Below are 24,981 nucleotides of genomic sequence, written 5' to 3' on the forward strand. Positions count from 1 at the left end.
GCTTTCATAATTTATATTAATTAGAACCTTGTGACAGTCAGACACAGCTGGAGAAAACGAGGTAAGTCACTTTTGTACGTTTCTGATGTTAAGATTTTTATAGTTTTCATTCAGTATTAAATGAACCTAAATCTACTTAAAAAGTAGATAAATTCAGTACCACAACTGGCAGCTATCAGTTTCCAGCATCCACCCTGACCTCCATGACTTTAGTTGTGTGTGTTATTTGTAGTTTTCCTAAAAATAAAACAGCAGAAAGGGGTAAAAGTACGCAGCTGTAATAGGGTAGAAGTTCGCAGTGTGCACTTTTACCCCATCAGGAAACTATTTGCGTAATTTTATCCCACCAAGAAACTATTAGTGACCTCTGTACTTTGACTATTATAGCCCATTCTAGCTTATTCAAACATATTTTGTTCATGTTTACTTTTTTGCTGGGAAAAAAAGACCTATCAGTCATAGGTTCCTTGTTGAAAAACAACTTACTGATAGAGAATTCACCCGTGAGTTCATGAAAAGAAATAATTTCTCCTTCAGAATGGCCCTCAAAACCAGCAGGGCATGCATTAAGGGGTTTCACAAGACTTAATTAAACAAACATTTTGATAATCTGGAAGCAGGCTTCAAGAAATATGGGATTCTTCCCAATCATATTTACAACATGGACAAGGCAGGCATTCAAACTGTCCCTAATAAGCTCCCTAAACATGTTGTTCCAATAGGAAAGAGTGAAGTGGTAAAATCAGTGGGTGCATGGCAATGACAAACAGTCACTGCTGGCTGTTCCATGGTGTCGTGTGACATCATGTCCCACCATTCTTCATATGTGCACAGAAGTGACATAATCCCTTCATGATAAATGGAAGTCCAGTAGGATATGATGTGACTATATCTGATAAAGGATAGATGAGGCAATAACATTTTTTACAAGGCTTAATTATTTCAAAAAGTCTACAAATCCTACAGTCAACATACCCATTTCATTAATTCTGGGTAACCATGTCTCCCACACAAACCTGTAGGCTATTTTGTTTGCCAAAGATAGCCACATACACATACTAAGTTTGCCACCTCATAGCATGACATAAGACATGACATAAGCATGACATAGCATTACATAAGACGTGGCCATCTGATCACAGCTTTTTCATGTCTTTCAAGGCATTTTATGACATGGCAGTACATTCATGGAATGTGTGTCATCCTGGGCAGGTCTTGAGCTTGTGTAACATAGCTGAACTGGTGAAAGTGGCATTTGAAAAGGTGGCTGCTGTTGAAATGGCTGATGCAAGTTTCAGAGACAAAGGATTTTTCTTCTCAATCAAAACAAATTTTCAGATGCCGATTTTGCACCACAACAAGTGACTGATGAACATTTTGACAATGGCTCTTATAAGAGTTCACTGCTCGACACTTCACAGTCATTGGTGGAAATAAAGAGGTTGAATCACCAAGGAAATCATTGTAGAAGACAAGGAGAATATTGGCAGGATTCATGAGGAGCAAGTTCCACAGTCTACTACTTCTGAAACAGGACCTTCAACGGTTACTCCCATCATCACATGTGAATCATCTATTCAACTTTCTTCATCAAACTATCCACATTATAACTGCCATACTAGCTTCTCTCCCAGCACACCTCCCTTTTCCGCCAATACTACATCCACTGTACACTTGGCATCACCAGAGGATATAAAATTCCACTTCCAAAAGTTCAAATGAAACAGAAACATAGGTGTTCATCAGAGTGGTTCACTTTGAGCCCTCATAAAGCAACACGGGAGGTGGAATCTGCTGAAAAGAAGATGTTAGATGATGAGAAGAAAAAGAAAGTCATTACTAGACGTAGTGGAAAGACAACATTTTCTACTGTAACAAAACCTTCAAAGAAGCAAAGTTTTCACTCATTTTTGTCAGAGACAAAGATGTGTCTGCATAACAATAGTTCTGGTTTGGACATGGATTTTTCAAAGTCAAAGCTGATGTAGAAGAAAGTTCTGTTATAAGGACAAAAGAATTCACAGCTGTAAAAGACCACAGAAAAACAAAAACTTCATTCCACCTTTATCCAATGAAAGTGCTTCAGTCACAGTTATGATGAAGCTTTTTACAAGTCTCCCACAAACATCAAGATTTGAAGAAACAGATCAGGAAAGTTTTGTCAAAAATAAAGATATTTGTAAAAAAATTATCACAGTCATTTTCCAAATGCTCTGGAAGATTTGTGAATACAATTAGCTTTACGTACGATCTGCCCTGCTTACCAATTTACTGAAATTGCTGTTCAAATACAAGTCTGGATAAGCAACCTCAAATCTTTCCAGTTCCCCCATTTATACATCATCAAGTTAAAAGTATCTTAATTGTTAAATGGCTCTTTTCTGTTACTTTCCACTGTTCTATAAGAGCAGTATGTATTTTGTTTCACTGTCTATTTTCGCAATGTCAGTATTCATAGTAGGATGCAGTAGCTCTCACTAGTCAAGTAGTTTCAATTTTGAAATGGCAATGCATAACATGCTGTCGTAATTATAATAATGTTCGTGTGATTTTTTTTTAAAGAAAATAAAGAGTTCCTAATTTGTTTCTCCATGTATTTATTTGCAACACTTTTAATTTTTTGTACTTGAGTGTAGAAGTCACATTGCACACTCTTGCCCCAGGCTTACATACCTTTACCCCAGCGCATGGAGTAAGAGTAGGCATAGTTTTTCTGTTTTTGAAAACTTTTATTACTCCTCTAATAATTGTTGGATGGCACTGAAACTTTTATGCAATGTTTCCAAGATGTCAAACTAGATGTTGCATGTGTAATCAATATAAAATTGTTGCACATTTCTCTTAAATATTTAGTAAAACCAAGCACACTTTTACTCCCACATACCCTATGCATTATGGATGTCCAAGAAATATTAAAGGGTGTACTAGTTATGAATGTTATACATCAAAGTCAAAATTTTAAAACACATTACATCCACATTAAAGAGCAGAGTGTAGGGAGATAAATGAAGCAACATAAATAACTTTAATACCATAGTCCATTTTTATTGGCTTTTTGTTCTTGCTTTTTTTTTTAAATGGGGATATTTTAGACCAAATATGAAATTACAAACACAAACCAAAGCTCTAACTCAACACGGTCATGGGTTTAAAATCTATTTACAAGCACAAACCATCACAGCCTTGAGTACATAAAAAGATGTGCTTCTGTTGAAGATAGCTCCTTATTCCGACCTTCAAATTAAACTAGAACAAGTTACTGGTCCAAGGTAATAGAAGTAAATGTAATCAGTGCTTTTGCTATTCCAAAGGAAAAAGAGGTGGAAACAGTCATACAGCTTTGCCAGGTGTACACAAAAGAATATTAGAATTACAAGTATTTTTCATGGCTACGAAAGCTATTGAATGTCTTTGCAAACAAGAAATTATGCTAGAGCAGTTGTGGAAATTATGACTGATTAGACTGACGTGGCTGTTATACCACTCCACTGTGTAGCAGCACAACTTGCTAAGTTGGTAATGTGCGCACAGACACCTTTTCACCTGCTTCAGTTTGTGAAATCACATTTAGTTGTTACAGTCCAGCAACCATTTACATTTAGAAGAATTAAGTGATCATCCAGTTGAAAACAAATCACAGGCAACTTTGAGGCAAAACTTACTTATTTTTTTAAATTATAACACGCATTTCTTATCACAAATTTAGACTCTACAGGGTAAAACAAATACCTTTTCATTCAGAACACATTTAAAAACACTGAAATTTTAAAAGCATACATGGAGATTAAAGCAAGCACATTTGTGCACTGTGTAGCATCATTTAAATGAATAATAATGACATGTTTCCAAGCTGGTGGTCAAAATTCTGAGCATTTGACTGAATGATGAGAAGTAAGAGGAGTGACAGGAAATAAGCACCTCAAAAGTGAGAGACATAGACATGCAGTAGGATAAGAACTCTAATGGAAATAGAAAACTGCACCATTTAGTATTTGTATCTGGGTTAGGTTAAAAACCTGTCCTTCATGGTGAACCAGGTTGGTAGATTGGTGTGTTATGAAGCAACGAATGACTGTACCTCTTTTCAAGCAACACAGTGACTATCGTGTTTAGGATGAGGCTTGTTACACCACCAGTGTTTATGTGACTACTGGGAGAAGTACTGATTTTCTGAGATATCTTCATCTTTCCACATGTGAGATAGAGAAAAGGTTCGAATTTACTAGTATTTGAAGCACAGATAGAGTGTAACTAATGTGTATAAATACTGACGTCAGAGAATACAAATACCTTCTGATCTCCATGCTTGGATGCAGGATACATATCATTCTGGTCTCATAGAGTGCTTACTTTTAGATTATATTCTTCCATGGAGCACTTAATGTATAGGTTCTGAGATGAGAGTTCACTACTGCACAGTGTTTCATGGAAACCCTCTTTATCAAGCTGTATCCTTCAATTAAGATGTACTTTTAATCCCAAGTTCTCTTTCTATTGGTTTGAAAAAATTATAGCTTGTAGCTGTCATCACATTTTAAACCACAAGTTGCAAAAGCCCATGTCTACATAAAAACCATCATCTGCTGTCACACAACATAGTCTTCATCAGCACCTTCCCCATGATGTGAGATCTTAGGACATTTAGCCCATGGTATCTGCATATTGAACAGCTGAGAATATTTAAGACAACAATTGTGTTTTATTTGTCACTGACCTTATTCCAGAATGAACACAGCAGTCTACAATTCAATAAATCTACATAAATTTAGTTTTTGCTGGATCCAAAAGCAATTATCAAGTATCAAAGAAAAGAAATTAAATGAACCCTATATATGTAGAAAGCATGATTTTAATTTTAAATCTGCCTGAAAAGGAAGAAATAAATACAGTTAATGCCTGATTCTCACCAATGCCAGCATCACATACGAGGAAACAGATACTGTCATCCTATGACCCAATTTGATACAAACAACTGCATTTGTAGACAACATTTTTACAAAATGCATATTTTTCAAAATATTTCAGCATCTAGAACTGTCTTTGTCACTCACGTACAAAGATAAAAGCATAACACAACCATGTGTGCCACAAGCAAGAATCAAACACGTCTTGAAAAAGCAGATTTTTCACATATTTTGACCAGCAGGCATCAAACCACATGACAGATGCAGCAAACATAGATGTCACACCAGACTAGATCAGACAAAAAATTTACTTTTGCTGATCACTGTCTATATACAGAACACGGCATGAACAACAGAGAGACAATCCTCTCACCTGCCTCCACCTATTGGGAATAATGATATACACCACTTTATTACATGTTTGAGTATTTTTGGGATTGTATCACTACACTCCCTAGGCTTATGAGATGAATAGATGTTACCCCATGTGATTTCTTTCAGCTGGATTATGTGAAAGATCTTTTTTAGTGTCTTCTCTTTCACAGCGTCCCCCTGACTTAAGAGGTAGGATTTCTTGCAAACTGTTGCAGATTGGAGGATAGGAAACACTGTTTCATCTCAAACGGTTCTTGTGCACAGAAGCTGGTAATGAATTGCAGCATATCTTTCACTTTCTAAAACTGCAATGTTCTTTAGGATACACTTGGCTCATTTACATTATGTTTCAATGAGAAAGAAAAAAGAACAGATCAAAGAGAGAGAGAGAGAGATTTCAGCATAGTTAACTTTACCGTTTCCACTGCAGCGAGTCTTCGCTCAATCATTTCAAGAGATGTAGAACAGTGCCCCCCCTTCATCTGAGATCATGATACTTATTCATCCATGATGAATGCAACCTTAGTACTTACATAAATTGTTGCACAACAATTCTTGAGACTAGTTTCATTACCAGGTACAAGTAACAGAACTCCAACATCACATGTGCACGCTTTCTTTACAAATTTCAAAAATCTCATCTTGGCCCTATAACATTTGTGCAGCAGAACCATTAAGCACAGAAAAACGTGGCAATCTCTTGCATCAAAATAAGTAGTCACTTTCAAAAACGTCTCTCAGAGAGGCTGTGAAAATATTTAAGTAGCACTGAAGAAGTGCTACAGCAGACAACATCAAGATGACAGGTCACCAGGACGACTAGTAATAAGTGGCAATGAAACAGAGGTTTTCATGGTCGGTGGTGGAGACCGCACTGTAGGTAGTTCAATATCAGACTTTGCAAGAGCTTCTTCCTTCTTTTTCAAAAACCGCCCACCAGTGTAACCTGAAGAAGAAGAAAAATAGTTTGTAGTTTGTATTATACTGTTTCATATAGCTACACACTACTACAATATTGATGCTAAATTCAACAAATTTCTGTCGGACTTGCATTCTTTTTCTAAAGTTCAACACTTTCTCGATGTCACCCATCACAATAATCTGTCACTACAATTACATATATATCATACTATGGAACAAGCCCACAGTTTAAAACATTATCAGGTCAACCGACACTTCTGAGTGCTGTTGACTAATGAAGCTGAGGGAAGTTGGTCAATGTATGTAAATATTCAACACAAGTGTGTGTGGGGGGGGGGGGGGAATCTACTGACACATACACATACCATGTTTCATAAAAGTTGTGGAGGGAAAGAAGAGGAGCTACACCAAGGTGAATTACTGTCAATCTCTGTTTCTTCTTGTGTGAGCACGGAGAATGAATTCTGGTCACTACTTGCAAGACTTGAGCATTTTCCAGCAGCAACTGACTTCATTGATTCATTAAATGGTTGAAATTGTGTATTTTTGTAAAGCCGAGACCACACAACAACAACGCTGAAGACCTTTGTTGTGGGGCTGCCCTGATTCAATGCCAATGCCTCATATATGTTCAGGGACAAGGCCACAGCAAAGAGTCTTGACCACACTACATGGGGCAGCTTTGCTCAAAATCGCTTGAGAATTAGCCTACACACGTCTGTCTGTTTCCCTTTTACTTACAGAAAAACTACAAAATGGTTCAAATGGCTCTGAGCACTATGGGACTCAACTGCTGTGGTCATTAGTCCCTAGACCGTAGAACTACTTAAACCTAAGGACATCACACACATCCATGCCCGAGGCAGGATTCGAACCTACGACCATAGCAGAAAAACTACAGATTTTGGCTTCAGCACACAGTGGAAGTATGTTTTCTAATTACAAGGAATTCTTCAGCATTTTCTGGTTGTTGTAGCTGATGCCAACTACAATTTCATATGTTTGGATATGGGAAGTTAAGGAAGAATTTCAAGGGCAAAGTCTTTAAATATACAGTGTTCCATGAAAAACAAATAATGGAACACTGAGTTTGCCTCAGCCCACCCAATTGCCAGGGAGAGAAAACTCCGTGCCGTTCAAATTTGTAACAGATTATGCATTCCCTCTGTTACACGCTAACAGAATATTCAATTATCATCTAAGTCATGCATGCCGCATTATTGAAAATATTTTTGGGACATGGCTCACAAAACTTTGGATGCTACTGAAACCTCTTTGAAATTCTAAATATGGCAGGGGTAAAATACAGTGAGCAAAAGGCTATTTACAATTTGTACAGAAACCAGATGGCAATTATAAGAGTAGAAGGACATGAAAGGGAAGCAGTGGTTGGGAAGGGAGTGAGACAGGGTTGTAGCCTCTCTCTGATGTTATTCAATATGCATATTGGGCAAGCAGTAAAGGAAACAAAAGAAAATTTCGGAGTAGGTATTAAAATCCATGGAGAAGAAATAAAAACTTTGAGGTTTGCTGGTGACACTGTAATTCTGTCAGAGACAGCAAAGGACTTGAAAGAGCAGTTGAACGGAATGGACAGTGTCTTGAAAGGAGGATATAAGATGAACATCAACAGAAGCAAAACAAGGATAATGGAATGTAGTCGAATTAAGTCGGGTGATGCTGAGGGAATTAGATTAGGAAATGAGACACTTAAAGCAGTAAAGGAGTTTTTCTATTTTGGGAGCAAAATAACTGATGATGGTCGAAGTAGAGAGGATATAAAATGTAGACTGGTATTGGCAAGGAAAGTGTTTTGCTCCCTGTATTTTACCCCTGCCACCTTTGGAATTTGATAGAGAGTATTCCAGTCAACTTTGTCAAAAGCTTTCTCTAAGTCTACAAATGCTAGAAAGATAGGTTTGCGCTTCCTCTTCTCCGAGGTCAGCTTCTACCAGTTTTTCCATTTGTCTGTAAATAATCCATGTTAGTATTTTGCAGCTGTGACTTCTTAAACTCATAGTTCGGTAATTTTCACATCTGTCAACACCAGCTTTCTTTGGGATTGGAATTATTATATTCTTCTTGAAGTCTGAGGGTATTTCGCCTGTCTCATACATCTTGCTCACCAGATGGTAGAGTTATGTCAGGACTGGCTCTCCCAAAGCTGTCAGTAGTTCTAATGGAATGTTGTCAACTCCCGGGGACTTGTTTCGACTTAGGTCTTTCACTGCTTTGTTAAACTCTTCACCCATCATATCTCCCATTTCATATTCATCTACATGCTCTTCCATTTCCATAATATTGCCCTCAAGTACATTACCCTTGTATAGACCCTCTATATACTCCTTCCACCTGTCTGCTTTCCCTTCTTTGCTTAGAACTGGGCTTCCATCTGAGCTCTTAGTATTCATACAAGTGGTTCTCTTTCTTCCAAAGGTCTCTTTAAGTTTCCTGTAGGCTGTATCTATATTACCACTAGTGAGATAAGCCTCTACACCCTTACATTTGTCCTCTAGCCATACCTGCTCAGCCATTTTGCACTTCCTGTCGATCTCATTTTTGAGACGATTGTATTCCTTTCTGCTTGCTTCATTTACTGCATTTTTATATTTCTTCTTTCATCAATTAAATTACGTTATGCTCTGTGCAAAATTCTATCAGGAGGCTTCCTTTTTCATTTCTTATCCCCAATCCATATTCACCTACTATGTTTCCTTCTCTTCCTTTCCCTACTATTGAATTCCAGTCACCCATGACTATTAAATTTTCATCTCCCTTCACTATCTGAATAATTTCTTTTATCTCATCATACATTTCATCAATTACTTCGTCATCTGCAAAGTTAGTTGGCATATAAACTTGTACTACTGTAGTAGGCGTGGGCTTCGTGTCTATCTTGGCTACAATAATGCGTTCACTACGCTGTTTGTAGTAGCCTACCCACACTCATATTTTTTTATTCAATATCAAACTTACTCCTGCATTACCCCTATTTGATTTTGTATTTATAACCTTGTATTCACCTGACCAGAACTCTTTTTTCCTCCTGCCACCAAATTTCACTAATTCCCACTACATCTAAGTTTAACCTATCCATTTCCCTTCTTAAATTTTCTAACCTACCTGCCCGATTAAGGGATCTGACATTCCATGCTCCAATCCGTAGAATGCCAATTTTCTTTCTTCATCATTTAACCATACAGTAAAGCCACATGCCCTTGGGGAAAATTACGGCTGTAGTTTCCCCTTGTTTTCACCGTTCACAGTACCAGCACAGCAAGGTCGTTTTGGTTAGTGTTACAAGACCAGATCAGTCAATCATCTAGACTGTTGCCCTTGCAACTACTGAAAAGGCTGCTGCCTCTCTTCAGGAACCACACATTTGTCTGGCCTCTCAACAGATACCCCTCCATTGTGATTGTACCTACGGTATGGCTATCTATTTCGCTGAGGCATGCAAAGCTCCCCACCAATGGAAAGGTCCACAGTTTGTGAGGAGGGTGGGAGGGGGGGGGGGGGGGGGAGTGCAGTTCATAAGGGATTACAAAATTAATAATTGTGTTGCAGTTCATAACAATTATTAATTTTGTAATCCCTTACCTTATAATCTTCTACATCACTGTTACAAAATCCTCTTAAATAGCTGGCATGTAGGAAAAACACAGAGGTACATATCTGAACCATAAACATTTTTCTGCAGGAGTCCCACTTTCCTCTAATTTCTTGTGTTTTCGCCAAAAGTGGCTTTTCAAAGTGTGAATTAAATTTTAATGGCTGTCCTCATTTATCACATTTTCTGTATTCAATATGTATGATGACCCACATGCAGCTGCTCATCTGAAGATCTGCAATTAGTTTCAAAATAGTTTCATTAGACTACATAGTGGAAAATATAAACTATAACAATGCTAAATGATAGCAATAACACTGACGACTATGTGCTAGACCGAGCCAAACTGACCCTGAACACGCCCACACTGGCAACGCTGCACAACATTGTTTCAGAGAATTCCATTTCAATGAGATTAAAATCTTGTATCAGTTTAGACCCGCAATACACATGGTAGCATGGTGCAGGCCTGAATCACAGCAGTGCCAATTCAGACTTGATTCAACCACGAAACAAGATGCACAACATTGAGTCCCGATGTGGATTAAGCATATGAGATAACCTTTCTTCTTAGCCTAATTCTTTCATTTTATCTGCAGTTATCATACACTTACGATGGGGTGCTGTTCAGTAAGTATGTATGGCAAACTATTTCAGGGCTATGTCTATTGCAAACAGCCAAGTGTCACAAACAACATAATTTATCTTTGCACAAAAATTTTACAGTGAAGGCAAACTAGTATGACTGCAACGTTTCATAAGTTTGGGAAGCAGTAAGACATTGAATTAGCATTCAGGAGGACAGTACTCAAATCTTCATCTAGCAATCCAGAGTTAGGTTTTCCATGGTGTCCCTAAATCACATGAAATGTGTTGGGAAGAATTCCTTTGAAAAAGGACATGGTAAAGTTCTTACTCCAATCCAAGCTTGCACTATGTTTCAAATGACCTCATCGTTGATGGGATGTTAAACCCAAATATTTATTTCTTTTTTGGGTTGTAGTAATTCATCTTATTGTGAGCACTGTAGCAAATAATATGAATGCAGGGAATGTCAACCATAGCCATGACTTTCCAATTCTCAACGAGTTAAGACTGCTTACTGCATGACTTGGACTTGCATTGGACTGCATGACATGGACTTGCATTCAGTAAAACATTGAGCTCCCTACTGAGACATCCAAAAACACTGTTACATTGCATAACACAACTGAAGGATCACATTTTTGAAATCTCATAACTGTTTCCTATTGCCAAACCAGCATTTGAAATTTGGCTGAAAGATGCCAAAAGAGTGGCATGCAGCAATGTCACCCTCAAGCTCAGCAGGTGTTTGCACATGCAGAAAAAGGTCAGAGCTCGGGAGTTCATGTGAGGTGCAAGGCGGGTTAATGATGTCACAGTGATACCGAATTTCACCACCATTCTACCCAATGCATACGTGGATGCATGACATTATGGGAAGATCATCACACCCCCTCTTTGCCACATTTTATCTCTTCTGTTGATACCTCCCATGGAGATCAGGACTGTGATATTGCCAGAAAAAGAGATAGTGCCCAAAAGATAGTGTGAATACTGTCTTCTGTTAAGTGTTTCTGTGATCCACACATCGATCTGCTATTAGTGAGCAATTTCTCATTATGATATGAAGTGAGTCAGTTCTGCAATTACAGTACTCTTTCACAGTGGAAAATAAGGCAACGTGCTGATCATCTACATGATTGTCTTAAGCTATTCTGTTTTTATTTATTTACACAAACACACACCAAGATGGCAGTGACCTGCCTGCAACAAGGATAGACAAAGATGAAGGGGGAGGCAAGTCAGTGAGAGTATATGTCTGACCGACTCAATCTCATGCTTCCCCCCTTCATCTTTGTCTGCCTCTCTGGCCTGTACTAGCATTCATTCTCACAACAGGTGGAGCCCTATTATCCTGGGATTGATGATGATGATGATGTTTGGTTTGTGAGGCATTCAACTGCGCGGTTATCAGCACCTGTACAAATTCCCAACCTGTTCTCAGCCCAATCTCGCCACTTTCATGAATGATGATGAAATAATGAGGACAACACAAACACCCAGTCATCTCAAGGCAGGTGAAAATCCCCTACCCCGCCGGGAATTGAACCCAGGACCCCGTGCTCAGAAAGCGAGAACGCGGCCGCGAGACCATGAACTGTGGACCCTGGGATCGAGTGGCTTCTCCCTTGCTTCAACCTTCCCTATCCCATCCCTCTCTCTTATCTGGGGAACGAACTATTTATTCCAAAAACTAACAAGTGTATCACTTTTACTTTTATTTGAAGTAAAAGCAGTACAGGAAATCTGCCTCTTGATTTATTAGATTACTTATGTTGTTTTGTTCAGGCCAGAGGTATTCATTCTTCAGTCTGCCAATCTTTGCCACATTCTGCATTTCAGTCATCCTGCTGACACACAGTATTACATGCCTGCACGAAGAAATTAACCTACAGAAGTATACCTCTGACACTAGTGATCATAGTCTTATCCAAGCACAATTGTAATCACCCTTATTTTCTCAGCTCACAAATTCACTAGCTTATCTTTTCTACTCCTGCGAAAATTTAGCTTTTGATTTGTGTGTCCCCAGCATCTACTAGCACTGTATGGGAGTAGTAGTGCAATGACCCCTATGGTGTTTTGAGAACCACCTCCATTTTTGTCAGGAGGCATTCGACTCCTCCTTCAGGTGTCCTGTGGAGGGCAGCTTCATAAAGATAGTCTGTGAACATAGCAATTCATTATTTCTTCAACAGGCCTAAATAAATATGTGTGTGCACCTCCTTCCCAGGCACAGTCTGGTGTCATTCCACAATTTCCCTACTATGGTATGGTATGCAGACAGGCTTACAGTGCATTCTACTGACAAGCAGAGTGTTTAGTCTGCTTTGCTATCTCACTGGATGCTGAGGTGGTGGCCACAGCATTCACTTCAGCTGGTGGCAGCCAGCAGATAAGAAAAGACTTCTTACGTAGTTACCCGCTGCCCCAGTGATGCGACAGATGTGATGCCAATGGAGAGAACCATGTACACATGGCTGCGGGGCTAGGGCCTTGTGGCATAAGAACTCAAGTTGCACAGAGATGGGAGGACCTCTGTTTGAGCCCCAAGGCATATGAAGACAGCTGGATCCCAGTGAGTAGACCCACAGTGCTAGCAGAGTGCAGGGCTCCCAATTGTCTGAGCAGCCAGACAGCAGGTGAGGGTTTGAGGCCCAGCGATGGTGTCAATTGTGTCAAAGGCTGAATATCATAACACATTGCAGCTGTCTGATGACGACTGGCTGGCTGCAGTGGGAGGGGATGGAGTTACAAATACTGCTGTCTGGAGCTGAATGTGCAGAAGGAGTACATCTGCTGATTCCCTTCCAGGGAAGTTTCCCACGGTCTCACTCAATGGCTCAGAGAAGTTTGAAACACAGAAGTGGCTCGTGTCAGAGGGTGCAGTGTCATGCACAGGTTTTCAAAACTCTAATGCCTGTGTGTGTTCTTTTCAGAAACAGCTGTAGTCTGTTCAGTTCCCAGAAGACTCACCATACTGCTATGTTATGCCAAAAGTGTTTATGCTGCATACACCTTACCGTGTGCACACTGTTGCAGCTTCCAAAATACAGTGCCCTCCAAAAAAAACTTCCAATTTTTATGACTAATATCAATTTGGAAATCCTTTTCCTTGCAACAGTTCAGAATTACAACCCATTTCAACAAAATTATTATTCTCTCAGCAGAATAATGTTATTTAATAGTAAGTTTATTATATTAAAATATTGCATTTATTGTTTCATAAACAAAATAGCTAGCAAACCTGGTACTGACCGGGTATTCATTCTACCTATTTCCCATTAGAAATGGAACCTTACTTGTACTTCTGCAGTACATTCAGTAAGAGATAATCTCTTGACAGTTTCTGCACACTGGGGCACTGCTGTTTAGTGTGTTTACGACAAAATTTTGTAAACGTCTCTATGGCAATGCCTCATCATAGCTCTATAGACAGCTATTGTATTCACCTAAATCAACCTGCACTTTACAGTTGAATGCTGGCAAAAGTGATATGAGGTGTTAGGGATTTGAGTATTAGCAGTAAAGAATAAATATTGTAAAATTTCATTTATATGTTTTTCACACACACACACACACACACACACACACACACACACACACACACACACACACACACAACTATCCACAGTGTGCACAAGTAAAGATGCAGTGTTTCAGAGTGGGTTGCCGGGAAATGGACTGGTAAGTCTGATATTAGACTATAATAAAATTTGAGAGTGTAATAAGGAACTATGGCAAAGTTAGGCATTGGTCAGATTTTCTTTGATCAAATCTAGTGCCTTGCCTTAGATATGAGAAAAGGAAGCATTTGTCTTCTGTTTACTGCATGGAGAAATCAACTACTCGGAGTGCTAGCATCACTGCAGCTGTCTGACACACAATGTTTATCAATATGACTCCCAAATTTACATGGTGCATCACATATATAACAAAACTGATAGAAATATTCGAGGTAGATGAAGCACTGTGTAGCTTATGACACCCTGAATACAAAACCAGCATAAAAAGTGAGAGCTATAAAAAAAAATTGTGAATGCTATTAGCCGTTTATTACAGCCAGGATATACCCCCAACAATATAAAGGAGAAAATCTAAAACTTCTGTGGAAATAAAAAATTTTCGTGACTGCAGTACATTTTTAATTTATTTGCCTTCACATATTCCTCCTTCAGTGGGTTATAAATAGCTTCAAACATTACTGGTATTATTTTCGTCAATGTGAACTCCAGCATTAGAGCACTATACCGGTACTGTAAACTAGAGTAAGTCTTTGTTAAGCACGGTGATGTAATTTTGTAGGTACATTCAGTTGCATATGTGGATACTGCCTGCGATATGTGTTGTGAATAGTTAGTAGCAAAAAAGTAATAAATTTAAATATCATGCCTAATGTGGCAGTTTTTCGCACATCTCAGTGTTAATGATATTGTCTCTCCTGAACTGTGTGTGGTATTGTGACATAATATTGCAAGTGCATTTGGTGGCATACATGGGCACTGTCTGTGAAATTTACTGGGAATACAATTACTAGTACAGAACTAATAAATTTAAACAGCATGCATGATGCATTAGTTTTTCATGTAATCTCTCTGTTTATGATGTTATGTCTCCATGACTTGTGACAGGTAGGTGGTTCTTACCCCCATTGTGATTGTTGTCTGACAGTAGCAGATATGCGCATTAAGTTTGGTTGGAATCAATTGGAACTCGCCACTATGTTCCTCAAAGCACTCCATCACACTCATGGCCTTGTGATATGGTGCATTATCTTGTTGAAAAATGCCGTTGCCATCAGGGAACATGATCGCCATGAGTGGGTGTATGTGGTCTCAACCAATGTACGACACTCCTTGGCCATCATGATATCTTGCATGAGCTCCACTGTACCCACGGATGTCCACACAAATGTTCCCCAGAGCATAATGGAGCTGCCACCAGTCTGTCTCCATCTGATACTACAGGTGTCAAGGAGCTGTTGCCCAGGAAGATTACAGATTCATGTTCTCCCATCAGCTTGATGAAAAAGGTATCAGGATTCATCAAACCACGCAATGCTCCGCTACTGTACCAATGGCCAAGTGCCCATTTCAATCATAGTTGCTGATGTCGTGGTGTTAACATTAGCACATGCATTGGTTGTCGGATGCAGAGGTCCATCGTTAGGAGTGTTCGGTGAACTGTGTGCTGAGACACACTTATACTCTGCCCAGCATTAACATATGATACTAGTTACACCACAGTTCACTGCCTATCCTGTTTTACCAGTGTGCCCAGCCTACGACGTTCAACATCTGTAATGACAGGTGACTGCCCAACCCCATAATGTCTGAATGTGGTTTCACAGTGTTTGCACCACATTTTGAGGACACTGGCCACAGCACCCCTCGAACACCTGACATATTGTGCAGTTTCTGAAATGCTCGTGTCAAGTCTCCAGGCCATCACAATCTGCCCATGGTCGAACTCAGACAGTTACAGGCCTTCCCCTTTCTATATATGGAGAGCGTGCAAAACGATACTATATGCACTATGCATATGTGTGAATAGTAGTTGTTTCTTGCCAGTTGATGCTGATATCACCTGGAAGGGTTTATATCGATAGTAGATTGGTGGTAATGTGCTGGCTGATCAGTGTATATACATCCATTTGTGTGGATACATCCATTTGTGTGGGTATTACAATCTGTGAAGTAATGATATTAATTGTACATATATAATTATTTTTCTATATGCACAGTAGATAAATATCCACACTGGATTGACAAAATGATGTACTACAAAGAATATATCAAATATTTGAAACAGCGAACAAATGATTTGCATTTCATAAATAGCAGTAACAAAGAAAATGGTTCAAATGGCTCTGAGCACTATGGGACTCAACTGCTGTGGTCATTAGTCCCCTAGAACTTAGAACTACTTAAACCTAACTAACCTAAGGACATCACACACACCCATGCCCGAGGCAGGATTCGAACCTGCGAGCGTAGCAGTCACATGGTTCCGGACTGCGCGTTTAGAACCGCGAGACCACCGCGGACGGCAGCAATAACAGAATGGGTACTTATAATTACTTTTTAGAAATTGAAGAACAGAAACTTGAGGTTGTTTAAGACACACAGTTAAAAATAGCAGTCTTCAAATAAATAAGGCAAAAACAAATGAGATTGCTATGATGAGGTCGCTAATAATATTTTATATAACACATCAAAGAGAAGACTGAAAATCATTAAAACTAGTAAAAGAATCAAGGATGGCAGAGGGGATTTTAACAACCTTAAGAACACAAATATATGATGCTGAGTACAAAAGAGTGAAACTGTCATAAAAAAAGACAAGTTATGTACAGCGTTGACAGTTGGAAGGCTCTTGTTCAGATATAACTACCACAGCCATTTGGAGCATTTATTAAAATACATATAAACACCAGAAGCTGCTTCCAAGCAGTCACAGATGCACAATTTTTATGCTAATAAATTACTTACTGAACATGAAACTGTTTTATTCTAAAAGCATTAAACATCCACAGTAACACATCACTTTTGAACTAGTACCACTACTGCAAATTTTCACTTTCTTTCGCAAAAGTAAATCAAATGAGAGGCATGTTCAACTTCACAAAATATAAGATTAGAAAACAAGGTATATGGATTACTAGAAGTGTTCACAAATAGTAAATACAATACACTATTATACAGGGGATGCAAAATCAAAGTGGTTGAGAATATATTTATATGACTGATTGTAGAACTGACCCTTGTTAACAAACTACTAATCACAGAAAATGCTGGAAACCATGACTTCAACACACAAATCAGTTACTGACATATGTCTGCGTATGTACTTCACCCACATGCTCTGTCTTGAGTACTCTGCTGTGTCATTACGACAGAGTGCGAGAGGAACAGACGAGTTTAGTTAACGGTTAAATGCAACACAAACTGGTACTCATGATAAAAATAGTGCATGTTCATTGTCAAGTGTTGTTGTTGTTGTTGTCTTCAGTCCTGAGACAGGTTTGATGCAGCTCTCCATGTTACTCTATCCTGTGCAAGCTGCTTCATCTCCCAGTACCTACTGCAACCTACATCCTTCTGAATCTGCTTAGTGTATTCATCTCTTGGTCTCCCTCTACGATTTTTACCCTCCACGCTGCCCTCCGATGCTAAATTTGTGATCCCTTGATGCCTCAAAACATGTCCTACCAACCGATCCCTTCTTCTAGTCAAGTTGTGCCACAAATTTCTCTTCTCTCCAATCCTATTCAATACCTCCTCATTAGTTACGTGATCTACCCATCTAATCTTCAGCATTCTTCTGTAGCACCACATTTCGAAAGCTTCTATTCTCTTCTTGTCCCAACTAGTTATCATCCATGTTTCACTTCCATACATGGCTACACTCCATACAAATACTTTCAGAAACGACTTCCTGACACTTAAATCTATATTTGATGTTAACAAATTTCTCTTCTTGAGAAACGCTTTCCTTGCCATTGCCAGTCTACATTTTATATCCTCTCTACTTTAACCATCATCAGTTATTTTACTTCCTAAATGGCAAAACTCCTTTACTACTTTAAGTGTCTCATTTCCTAATCTAATTCCCTCAGCATCACCCGATTTAATTTGACTACATTCCATTATCCTCGTTTTGCTTTTGTTGATGTTCATCTTATATCCTCTTTTCAAGACACTGTCCATTCCGTTCAACTGCTCTTCCAAGTCCTTTTCCGTCTCTGACAGAATTACAATGTCATCGGCGAACCTCACAGTTTTTACTTCTTCTCCAAGAATTTTAATACCTACTCCAAATTTTCTTTTGTTTCCTTTACTGCTTGCTCAATATACAGATTGAATAACATCGGGGAGAGGCTATAACCCTGTCTCACTCCTTTCCCAACCACTGCTTCCCTTTCATGCCCCTCGACTCTAGTAACTGCCATCTGGTTTCTGTACAAATTGTAAATAGCCTTTCGCTCCCTGTAATTTACCCCTGCCACCTTCAGAATTTGAAAGAGAGTATTCCAGTCAACATTGTCAAAAGCTTTCTCTAATTCTACAAATGCTAGAAATGTAGGTTTGTCTTTTCTTAATCTTTCTTCTAAGATAAGTCGTAAGGTCAGTATTGCCTCATTGTCAAGTGTTACGCAAAGCAAAATGCATGGAAAACCAGTGTGGGACTTTGTGCAAGAGTTTAAGACTGGAAGTGTTTTGGCAAATGTTCCAGTAAAGTCTGCAAAGCAAAACATGCTGGTAAAATTGTACAAAACACAACTGCAAATATCTTAAAAAGAGTTTGAAAATTAGAAAACAGTGCTTGAGTCTTACTGAAAATATCTCCTGAGCTAATTTTATTTTTCCCACCCTGTGTAACTCGACGAATACACCAAGAGAACCACAGAATGCTGTCACATCTGACCACTCTTCATCCCCTACTTAGGGACTGGGAGATTAAGATTTAATCCTCTGTCACTGATGACATAATTAGAAAGGAGCACGGAACAAAATTGGAGAAGTAAATTGCCTGTGAATTTTCAAAGGAACCATTTCTGCATTCACCTTTATTGATTTCAAGAAATCATGGAAAACCTAAATTTGAACAATATTATGAAAAGGATAGATTGCTACACATCATAAAGATGACACACACTGAGTTGCACACAGGCACAACAAAAAGACTGTTCCACAATGAGTTTTCAGCTACAGTCTTCTCAGGAAAAAAGAAAACACACACACATTCACACAAGGCAGCGCACCTCACACACATACAACTGCTGTCTCATGCCAGACTGCAACCATTGTGTCAAACGAAAGCAGCAATCTGGAGTGGGGCTGGAAATAGGGAGGGATACTAGGGTATGGACAGGGGAGAGAAGTTGGCACTGTCTGGTGGAGCAGGCCGGGACTACACGGCAGCCAGACAAGGTGCCACAGAGTGACCCGCTTTGCTCTTTATCCCAGTGGACAGCTGGTTGGTAGTCATATCAATATAAGAAGCTGTGCAATGATTGCAGCAGAGCTGCCATATGACATAGCTGCTTTCACATGTGGCTCGGCGTATGATAGGATAAACATGTGACAGGACTGGAATAGGAAATGCTGGGCGAGTGGAGTGGGCAGGTCTTGCATTTGGGTCTTCTACATGGATATGGTACCTGTGGCAAGGGCTTGGGATTGGAAGTGGCATAGGGATGGCCTAGGATGTTGTGGAGGTTAGGTGAGTGACAGAATACCACTTTAGGAGGGGTGGGAATGATCTTGGGTAGCAGTTCCTCATTCAGGGCATGATAAATAATCTAAGATCTGATGAAAGACGCAATTCAGTTGTTTCAGTGTGGGGTGACATACAGGGCATTTCTCTGTAGCTGGTTCTTGGGGGTGGAGGGAGGATTGGGGATGTGTGGAGGTATGGCACAAGTAATTTGTTTACAGACTAGGCCTGGGGGTTAGTGCCTGTGTGAAAGTCTCTGACTGGGCGAGGGAGTTCTTGTTACTGCAAATATGCCACTGTAGGCTGTATGGCTGATAGTCTGTATGGGAGGCGTTTTTAGGTGCGGAAAGGACGGCAGCTGTCGAAATGTAGGTGCGGTTGGCGGATTTAATGTAGACAGAGGTGTGGAGGGAGCCTTGAGAGAAGAGGAGGCAATGTGCAGGAAGGTGGCATGCTTGGTTGAGGATGACCAGGTACACATTTGCGCAGATGGAAGTTATCCCTACAATACAGTCTCTGCTCCCAAAAATCATCCTCGACTCAACTTATGGTAACCAACTGTCCCCATACCCTCCACCCAACAGTCTCTGCCCCTCTGTCTTATTATCTTCTCCCAATTCATGTCCCCTCACCCTCAGTGTGCTCTGCTCTCCAAGAATGGACCTCCCCATTTTTGTTCCCATCCTTTTCCATTCCCCTCTACCCCTCTTCAGCCCCCCCCCCCCCCCCCCATATGCATCCCAACACTGTGCCTGGCAGCCTTGGCCCTGCTGCCACCTAGTCCTTGCACTCTGTGACAGGCAGTGCTAACTATTGTCTCCCCACCCACACCCTGCTATACCACCCCTTTCCTTGCCCCATTCCGCATTCCTGCTTCAGGTCGATGTGACACTGCAGACATTGCTGCATTCTGGCCAGAGTTAGTGGCCACATGTGCCAGTGGTGTGCTTGCTTGTGTCAATGGGTGTGTGTTTTCCTTTCTGAAGAAGGTTCAATGTGTGAGTCTTATTGTTGTGTCTGTCTGGTACTCAATGGTCAGTAGCAACGCTTATGTGAGTAGCAATCTATCCTTCTTGTAATATTGTTGTTTGGCACTTTAAACAGCTTCAGAAATCTTGACTGCATTCATATCTCACAGCTTTCTCACCCCAGTTTTTGACCAGCTACGTAAGACAATGTACATATTTATATATGAATACATAAGCATCATCCTCTTAAGAGTTGTAGGAACTCTCACCATGTGTATCTAAAGACTACTTCAAATTTTAACTAGGTAAATTCCATTGAGAAATGAGATGGTGGGTCCAAGTAGAAAATCACATGGAACTCCCTCATGTGGTAGTCCTCAGCCAAATATTTGATACAATGCATTGCTGATATTGAAACTTCTTCGCCACTAAGTGTTAAACTGATGAACCAAAACATTATGATCACTGCTCACTGCGAAACTGAATGCCACATGGTGGCATTTGAGGCACATGATGTGGCAAGAAAAGTATATAAGCAGAGCAGAGATGAATGGAAAGTCATTCTAGTGACAATAAAGGCCGCAAATGGAGAAATCCAATGACACAAGTGGCTTTGGAAAATGTCAGATTTGTGGTGCAGCACCTGGGAGCATCTCAGGAATGGCAAATCTGATTGGCTACTTTTGTCTTCCCTAATGGCAATGGCATCTACCAACAGGAGAACTATCTATTTCAAAGAATCAGAATTGTGCTACAGTGTTCTGAAAGACATAATTGTGAACTTCCATCGATGTCTCAGCCACCAAATACATCTGATTTGTGACATTATCGGGCCCTAGCTCTACACCGACAAATTACAGGTCCTTCATTTACGGCAACTGCATGACCTGTGAGTGGACATTTTGTGCCATGTAATGTAGCAGAATAGGACACCATTTAATGAAAACTATGTTTCCAATGACAATGAAGTACCTGATGCTAGGTCGCAATGTTAAACAAATGAAAGAGCTTGTTTTGTAACAGTATTGGACTACTGTAATGATGAAATTAAGACAAATTAATGTATCAAGACCAATTAAGATGAACTGTAATTGATTTATAAAGATATCAAACCACAAACTGAAAATAGGTCAAAATCAATGTAAACAAAAATCCAGCTTATCATTCACGAAATTTGTCCATAGAAAAATCATATTAATTATGGTGCAGTTAACTGTTAGGTCACAGGATTTGTGTTATGTACAAAAATAATATGTATTCATAAAACTATCAACAAAAATAATTAAGAAAATGTTATGAATACATATTTCATGTAATTCTGTCATGAATGCTGTAATATTTCGACATGTTACTTAATTTAAAAAACGCTGCTATGATTTGTATAGTACATTCCATAACCAGTTTTGTAAAAGTACTGAAATCCTAAATGTAAATTCAATAACTGTTATCAGGAGCAATGGCAGTAGCCCTTGTATCTTCAGTCCTATGTCCTGTTTCACGTCTTAAATCCATGTCAGCCTCTGCTGGTTTGAGATACAATAAGTAAGTTTTAAAAGTAGTTTCATTGTTTCAGCTTTGTCATTTATCTGATATGTTTAGAGGACATGGATATTATTTCAGGTGAAGGAAATGCAATGCAGTTAAACAGTTGAATCGTAGCTCAGAAATCCGGTTTAATTTGATGGAGATGAGTTGGGATACATAAAAAATATCATGACAGTTTTTGTTAGTCATTTTTTAAGTTTCAGGAACCTACACATCACAACAACAAAATTTCATGTAAAATTAAAAACTACAAACATGGGAAGCACCAACAATACTACTGACCAAAGCTGAAACAGACGGATGGATAAGGAATGTAACAAACTAAATGAATGGAAATTAATTACATGGGGCATCATTGTAATTGAAAATATTGAGACTAATTAAGTACTTTGCATTTTGTTTATTCTTCTATACTATAGTGAACGACCATATTTAAGTCATGTGAACTGCTGCAGGTTTCTTTTTTTTATTGGTATGTTATGCAGTTTGTGAAACAGTTTGAATTCATGGAATCCAGTGATATAAGGCACTTTATGACATTATCGTTTATTTTGAGAGATGCATACGGGGCCTGAAGATGGCAGAGTGGAATGCTGAACCTGGTTGTCGTCAAAATAAAATAATATCTTTAGTTACACTGCTGTTGGAGAATTTCCTTGGTATTGACAATTCTGTAAATATTTCAAGGTATTTTGTGAAAACTTTTGGACTAAAGGAGATCACTCACAAAAAAGGAGAAGCACTGAGTTGTCAATAGGCATATACAAAAGAAGGAAAACTTACTGGCTTTTGAAGATATCCTTTGACAAGTGGGCAACAGCTCAGAGGGAGGCAGCAAGTTTGCTGGCTAGGAATGCGGGAGGGAGGGGTGGCAGATATATGGGATCAGCATTTGATGCACAACTGCAAGTGGGGAACAGTGCACACTAGGTGGTGTGGGAATGTGAACTGGGAGGGGGTGGAGATGAAAAACTGACGGGTGGACAGTGTGGGGACAGTGGATTACCTGAGCCAGGACAGCGTACGCGCGTACGCGCGTGTGTGTGTGTGTGTGTGTGTGTGTGTGTGTGTGTGTGTGTGTTTGAAGGAGAGGGAGAGGAGGAGGGTGAGAGAGAGAGAGAGAGAGAGAGAGAGAGAGAGAGAGAGGGGGGGGGGGGGGGAGAGGGGGAGAGGGGGGGAGAGGGGGAGAGAGAGAGAGAGAGAGAGAGAGAGAGAGACTACTTTTATAGTCCTGTCTTCCTCAGTTGCGTGTAATATTACGGTATATTGATAATTTTTACTTATGGACCGTCTGACAGCAACTGAATAAAACACAAATGGTGTATTATTCAGTTGCTGTCAGACGGGCAATAAGTAAAAATTATCAGTATACCGTAATAAGACTGAGACTAGTTCATCCTAGGATAACTCTAAAAGCTAGCAAATTTTCTTTCTTTTGTGTGTGTCTACTCACAACCCAATGCTTCTGCTTTTTCACTGAGTTATCTCCTGTAATCCAAAAGTATTTATATTCTAGAAGAACTTTCCTAAAACACTTTTTATATCCAATTTGTTACTACGACTAATTTTGCAACACAGGGTAAAGGTACTTTACACTGTTATGATTGAAAGACTGATTTACATTTATACTTGTTTGGCAAAGAATGTGTCTTGCAATTTGAGAATATGTATATTCTGCTGCATTTGAGGAAATACATTTTTTACATTAGCTGTACTTTGAATTATTGCGCTATTTGGTTTCAAAGATGGTGTATAAACATATATTTTGGAAATACGTGGATAACATTAGTACTGGACGGAGAGGAAAAAAGTCCAAGTTGGAATTTGTCCCCACACCCTCTTCCCAACAGTTTCTGCCCACTTTGTCCTATAACCTCCTTCCCATTCACGTCCCCTCACCCTCTCCGTGCGCACTCTCTGTCAATGCAGCCACCAAACGTTTCCCCTCTCTACTCCTGTCCTTTTCCTGTACTGTGGTGTAGGATGATCAGTTACGTATACATTTGTACCCGGAAACAGGATTAAAGTTTGTGATGTGTTTACAGTGAGTCAGAAGGTAATATGAAGACATATACATATATCTGATGAATTTATAACAGGACATGTCTTGAGATGATGAAAGTAATAAAACACATATTTTTGAAAATGTCTGAGATGAAGTGATGTTGCTGAGTATTATTTGTACCAACTGAGTGATTCTCATAACCAGTCTAAACTATTTAAAGAAAATAATGCCCAAGGACGAATTGGTCAGGGGGGGGGGGGGGGGGTCCAAACTGTAATGAAACCAGAGAATTATTTGTGATGCAGAAAAGATATTTGGGGGGAGGGTGGGGGGAAAGGGGTCATGGCTCTGATAGTTTGCCAAACAATTTTGTTGTTACGAAGTAATTTTCTGAAAAAAATAATGAACTCAACAGAACACGACTGCCTAGAAACACAATCTGCAATGGGAATTTGGAACTGCTTTGGGATTCTACTTAAAAGGTCAAGAGAATATTGTTCAAATTTGTTCGCAAATCTAATTCAGTAAAAATCAGGTTTCGTCACAGTACATTTTCCCATATAGACAATGTATTCCCGAAATTTCATTACTCTACATTAATTATTTTTTTGGGGTGTGATTTTTTCCTAACAATGTAGTTTCAACCAAGTAATGAAATCTGTAGAATGTAGAGAGCTAATCTCAAGCTTTGGTGCTTAAATGAGTAAGTTAACGAACACATTTACTTGGTTGAAACTAAATTGATTGGAAATAATCACAATAACAAAAAATAATGTAGAGTAATGAAATTTCTGGAATACATTTGTCTAGGTAACATATTTAAGTTATTAACACTACACTTGATTGGTC

At 39.3% G+C, this 24,981-nt stretch overlaps 1 protein-coding gene across 1 annotated transcript in view; it reads right to left on the reverse strand.

The window, feature by feature from the left end:
- Nucleotides 1–3,020: 3,020 nt before the first annotated feature.
- Nucleotides 3,021–24,981, reverse strand: part of LOC126267352 (syntaxin-17) — a 49,990-nt gene continuing 28,029 nt past the window's right edge. The window contains exon 5 of the mRNA XM_049972479.1: nt 3,021–6,225. Within this exon, the coding sequence (XP_049828436.1) occupies nt 6,074–6,225 (152 nt within the window). The 3' untranslated portion in view covers nt 3,021–6,073. The remainder of the gene's footprint in view (nt 6,226–24,981) is intronic.

Source organism: Schistocerca gregaria, chromosome 4, assembly GCF_023897955.1.
Source record: "Schistocerca gregaria isolate iqSchGreg1 chromosome 4, iqSchGreg1.2, whole genome shotgun sequence".
NCBI classification, from domain to species: domain Eukaryota; kingdom Metazoa; phylum Arthropoda; class Insecta; order Orthoptera; family Acrididae; genus Schistocerca; species Schistocerca gregaria.